Source organism: Mesoplodon bidens (assembly GCF_964165515.1).
Source record: "Mesoplodon bidens genome assembly, contig: HAP1_SCAFFOLD_579, whole genome shotgun sequence".
NCBI lineage: Eukaryota > Metazoa > Chordata > Mammalia > Artiodactyla > Ziphiidae > Mesoplodon > Mesoplodon bidens.
This window is the reverse complement of record NW_027671439.1, coordinates 48,971-55,030: the sequence shown is the minus strand read 5'-3', so window position 1 is coordinate 55,030 and position 6,060 is coordinate 48,971. Positions and strand designations below refer to the sequence as shown.

The 6,060-nt window shown below is 41.1% G+C and overlaps 1 protein-coding gene across 1 annotated transcript; it reads left to right on the top strand.

Annotated features, from left to right (window-relative positions):
* Nucleotides 1–652: 652 nt before the first annotated feature.
* Nucleotides 653–1,066, top strand: LOC308611347 (ferritin heavy chain-like; the record flags this gene model as incomplete). Its single annotated transcript, XM_081260167.1, has 1 exon — nucleotides 653–1,066. One exon carries the CDS (start codon nucleotides 653–655, stop codon nucleotides 1,064–1,066), a length of 414 nt encoding a protein of 137 aa, XP_081116293.1.
* Nucleotides 1,067–6,060: the final 4,994 nt, after the last annotated feature.

Genomic DNA, 6,060 nt, shown 5'->3' with positions numbered 1-6,060 from the left:
ATTTTTACACATATTTGGAATACTGTCTAGAAATGGCTGTTGAATTAATTAATTATAAATACCTAGATTGGTCTTATGTCTTACACTATAACATCCTTAACTTCTAAGAAAATATTGACTTTTTAATATCATATACATGTGTAATATCTTATACGTATTTACTGGAGACAAGAAAGGGAGAAAAACAGTAGTTTTTTGTTTTGTTTTGTTTTGGTCTGCTTCTCCACTAGAATACAAACCTCATGGGAACAGACTTTGTCTCTCTGTTACTAATATATGCCCAAATCCCATACCAGTGCCTGGGCCATATTAAGTAATCAATAAATATTTACTGAATGAATGAATGAAAGATAATTTGAGATCAATGGTATTTCCTACCACTGTGGCTCATTCCACACAACATAATTGAGGCGTTACAAAAAATGCTTGCTGAGTGGCAGTGAAAGGACAAATGAGGCTGGAGGGGATAAATACATCCACACAGTTAAGCTCTTTCTCTAAGAATACACCTAAGCCTTTTGTTTTCTGACAAACAAAAGAGAAGTCTGCACTTACCCAAGACGAAGGAAATTGCTAAATCACGTGAAAGGGACTCCGAGACAGGTACCGCAGGCCCCGCGGCTTCGCCTTCACCTTGGCCTTCACACCCACCATGCTGCCCGCGCCGCCCTCGCAGGTGCGCCAGAGCTACCACGCCGACTGCGAGGCCGCCGTCAACAGTCATTTCACCCTGGAGCTCCACGCCTCTTTCGTGGGCCTGGCCGCGGCCTTTTACCTCCACCGCGACGACGTGGCCTTGAAGCACTTCAGCCGGTTCTTCCTGCGCCACTGTGGGCCCAGGGCCCGAAGCGCCTGCAGAACCAGCGCGGGGGGCCGCCTCAACTTCCAAGACATCAGGAAGCCAGTCAGTGACGAGTGCAAGAGCAGCCTCAAGGCCATGAAGTGCGCCTTGTTCCTGGAGAAGCAAGTGGTCGACCCGGAGCCGGCTCCACTGCACCAGCTGGCCACCGACAAGTGCGACCCCCACCTGCTCCACTTCCTGGCAACTCACTACCTCAGCCAGTAGGTGGCGCTCATCAGACAGCTGGAGGGTCATGTCACCACCCTGAGCATGATGGGGGCCCCAGACGTCGAGCTGGCAGGGTAACTCTTTGACAAGCTCACCCTGGGCGACAGCGACAAGAAGAACTGAGCCTGGACTGGACTTCCCCAGAGCCACGGGGTGACCAGAGCCCTGGTCACCATGCCTGCCATGCAGACGGCAAGAGTGCCCTTGCAGAAGAAGTTCACTTAAGTTTTGGTTCTGTTTTTTTTTTGGCAACAAGGGCAGGACTCTCTTTTCCTGGACTTTATCACTTAAGTTTTTTTCTTCCAGTTTTTCCATTTCTTCCAATAAAGTTATTGGTTCATAAATAAATAAAGGTCTCTGGTTGATTCATGTGGGCAAATCTCTCATTTTTTAAGTTTTAAAACAGGTATCCAGGAGTTTCTGAACACAGCCATACCCCAACCAGATGCAGCTCAGGATCTCCATAGTGGGAGGGAGAAGGTGTTCCATGGGGCCCTGGAAAACACAAAATCAGTCTTCCCCTTATAAATAATGTAGGTATATGGGGGTAGACTGGGGTGGCGTGGGGTGAGGTAGGGGTACCTGGTGAATGTGGGTGCATGTGCATAGTGAAAGTATAGAACCATAGCCTGAAAATCATGATTGCAGTTGCCTCTGGGGAACAAGTGAAGGGAATGGGATTGGGCAGGAATTAAAATAAAGGGTGTCTTCAGTTTCACCTGACATGTTTATGTGCATTAATTATGCAAATACTAATGGTTAAGTATGAGTAGCAAGATGGGGGGTGGAGGGGTTTGGAAGTCTGAATGGTGGAGTATCTCTTTGACAAGTTCACTCTGGGCAACAGTGATAATGGAAAAATGAGTGTTAGGCTGTCTTGCTCAGAAACACGGAGGTGACCTCCCATGGTCACCAATGCCTGGCATGCATGTTGTAATAACAAAACATCCACTTATATATGTTTTCTTTCTTTGTATCATATGTATATATGCATGCTTGTGTGTGTGTGTGTGTGTATACATATATATATGTATAAACATATATATATATATATATATATATATATATATATATATATATTTTTTAACTCCAACAAGCAGCAGAGCTCATTTTGAAGTTCATTAGGAAGACGCCCTTTGTTGAAAAGCAGTTCGGCGATCACATTACTGGAAATGATATAGCTGCTTCCTAGACCTTTCCTGAGCCTGGCTGTATTTCTGCCCTTGGGTTTCACATATCCAACTTTGATTTAGTTTTTGTTATTTGCTACCAAGAGAACCTAAGCTAATATGTCCTATTATCAACACACTTTTACCAGCCTCCACTGTATTTACACTAGAGTAAATAGCTCTTCTAAGGTAGTAAATGACATTTTTCCCTTTATCCCTACTACAGAGTCCACTGAAAGGAAAAAGGATCAAGGGTGGAAGGGATCAAATAAGAACAATTTCCCGAATGGAAATACAGAATACTGAAGCCTGCTACCATATGCATCTCTTCTCACCTAAAAGTGTTTTCCTCATAATTTACAGAATTTTAATTCCTTAGATCAACCTTCCCAAGACTGTGTTCAGTATCAGCCAGTGCCTCAAAAACATTCACAAGTGTTCAGTGGAAAACTTGTATTAATCGAATTAGCAGGATTTTTTGTTTTGTTTTTTCAGTTTTTGTTTATTCTAGGAATTTTATCTCTGATGTAAAAAATATACATTTTGAATGTATAACGTGGGGATAAAATATTCAGTGTTTCCCAAACATTCTGATCATGGGATTCTTTTTCTACCAAATCTCACAGAACAGTATTCCAAAGAAAATAGCTTTGGAAACAACGTTAAAAGGTCCCACTGTGGGCTTCTCTGGTGGCGCAGCGGTTAAGAATCCATCTGCCAACGCAGGGGACATGGGTTTGATCCTTGGTCTGGGAAGATCCCACATGCCGCAGAGCAACTAAGCCCATGTGCCACACTACTGAGCCTGTGCTCTAGAGCCCACAAGCCACAACTACTGAAGCCTGTGCACCTAGAGCCCATGCTCCGCAACAAGAGAAGCCAGCAAAATGAAAAGCCCATGCACCACAATGAAGAACAGCCCCCACTTGCCGCAACTGGAGAAAGCCCGCATGCAGCAACAAAGTCCCAACGCAGCCAAAAAATAAAATAATATAAAAATAAAGTAAAAAAAAAAAAAATAGGGCCCTTCGTGTGTTGTTCCAGAAGCACATACCTGGTAGCTAAACCTCATTCACTTTCACTTAGAGGTCATTATGAGGAACGGGAACCTTTGCTGTGAAGGTTTCAGCACAGTAAGCTTTAGACAGTAAGTGTAATGCAGGGCCCTCACCATGACAGTGGGTAGGTATCACACACATCCATTTTGTTTCCTGATAGGTAACTCCCAACACTGTATTTTTCCATCTGTTCTAATTTACATTTCTAAATGAATGGTCTCTGGGAATGATAACATTGATGTTTCTCCAGCACTTATATCAAAGTCAAGAGAAAGTTTAAGGCTGCTAAGTAGTTTATATTCTTCACCTCCCTCTACCTATGTATTCATCTCACCAGCAGCAGAATTCTTCATTTATTTTCCAGACTAGATGGCTGAATTTTGGTCAGTAATACACCTTTTGGTCAAAAACAGTCTGTGCCTGCATCTTTTTGAAAATAAGATGACTGTTCCTCTCACCAAAGCATGCTGAAATTTCTCAGAATTCAGACATTTAACTATAAGAAAAGAAATAAGGCATACATACTACAAAACATTGTATTAATGAAGTCCAAGATTGTTAAATAAATATATAATAAGTAATGTGTTTAATGTGTAGCATGTTTTTCCTCCAGTAGAGATGATCAACATTATTCACATCATTATTTGATTTTTGAATGAGCACCTTATGGCAATGCATTCCTCTTTAGGTTCAATGCAGGACTTATCAAGTTTCTCTACAGCCCTAAAATACATGCTGCAATTCTATAAATTGAAACTGCATTATTCCCAAACAATATAGTGGGCATGAGGCAATATCAAAAATCTTGTATATTTTTAAAATTTAAATGTGTTCCCACAACAACCCTTAGGTATCAATTCTCATGACACCTCCACTGAATTTGATAAGGTGTCTATTTTATTCCCAGGCAGATTCAGCGTAATACAAAACTATTATTTTCTCAATATGAGAAATATTCTATCACATTAATACACGATTATATAAGGCTGGAAAATAAGAAGGTGATTAAAGCAAGCTTCTCAACAAGAATACTATTTCAGTCTGGCCCATCTTATTAACCACAACTTTCATTTGTCTACTGTTTGGCTGATTAATTCGATTCAACAGGCATTTACTCTTTTTTTTAAAATAAAGTCCAATATTCTCGACTGTTTATTCTATTTTATTTTATTTTATTTATTTATTGGCTGCGTTGGGTCTTCATTGTTGCGCATGGGCTTTCTCTAGTGGTGGCGAGCAGGGGCTACTCTTCGTTGCACTGTGCAGGCTTCTCATTGTGGTGGCTTCTCGTTGCAGAGCAGGGGCTCTATGCATGTGGGCTTCAGTAGTTGCAGCACATGGGCCCTAGAGGGCATGGGCTTCATTAGTTGCAGCATGTGGGCTCAGTAGTTGCGGTGCACGGGCTCTAAGGTGTGTGAACTTCAGTAATTGTGACTCACGGGCTCTAGAGCGCAGGCTCAGTAGTGTGGCGCCCAGGCTTAGCAGCTTCGCGGCATGTGGGATCTTTCCAGACCAGGGCTCAAACCCGTGTCCCTGCACTGGCAGGTGGATTCTTAACCACAGCACCACCAGGGAAGTCCCAAGCATTTATTCTTAATAAATGAGTTTGTGCTGGGGAATCAAAGCTAAATAAGACATGTACTTGGTCCAGTTAAACTAAATATATTAGCACTTTGCCAATTTTCTAAGAGGAAAATACAAGTCCAATATGAGGTTATTTTAATAAACAATTAAATCAATAGTATAGCTTGGGAGTGTTTTCATTTATTACTCTCCATTTTAGCTTTATAAAGAGGTATGCTACCCAGTCGTTCAACAAACTCACAAATGGGAATGCAGCAATTTTTAATAAGTATGAGAAATAATGTAGGCCAGCTATTCCTCTCTGAATGGTGGACTCTAAATGAATCTAAAGCATCATCAAAAAAAGTAAAATAAATCAAAAACAAATGAAGCATCATCATAATGACCATCATCTGGGTAAATTATGCTGTCGAAATAACATGTTAAGGAACTTCCTCTTCCTAATAATAAGGAATGTTACCTGATGGAGAGAGAGAATTTGGGGAAGAGCAATAATACAACATGATCAACAGATTAAATTTTAGCAAACAAGGACACTCATTTGTTTACATATTTTACACTGCTGTTGCCTACAGACAGAGGAGGCACCTGAAGGTATATTTTACCAGTGTGGGTCACATAGGAGTCTTCTAAGGAACTGGTTTAAAAACATCATTCCAAAACTAGTAAAAAAAAAAAAAAGTTATTTCCACTGTAGATTTGAACCTGTAAGTAATCTATAGGTAAATGTAATCTAAAAAATATTAGGGCAGCCTTAATGGCAGTGCTTTATATAAGAAAGAAACACATACTTGCTGAAAGCTTTTACAGCATCACTAGCTTGCATCCAATAATAAAAACAGCCTACACTTTTTATTTTTACATCTTTATTGGAGTATAATTGCTTTACAATTTGGTGTTAGTTTCTGCTTTATAACAAAGTGAATCAGTTATACATATACATATGTTCCCATATCTCTTCCCTCTTGTGTCTCCCTCCCTCCCACCCTCCCTATCCCACCCCTCTAGGTGGTCCCAAAGCACCAAGCTGATCTCCCTGTGCTACGCAGCTGCTTCCCACTAGCTATCTATTTTACGTTTGGTAATGTATACATGTCCATGCCACTCTCTCACCTTGTCACAGCTTACCCTTCCCCCTCCCCATATCCTCAAGTCCATTCTCTAGGTCGTCTGTGTCTTT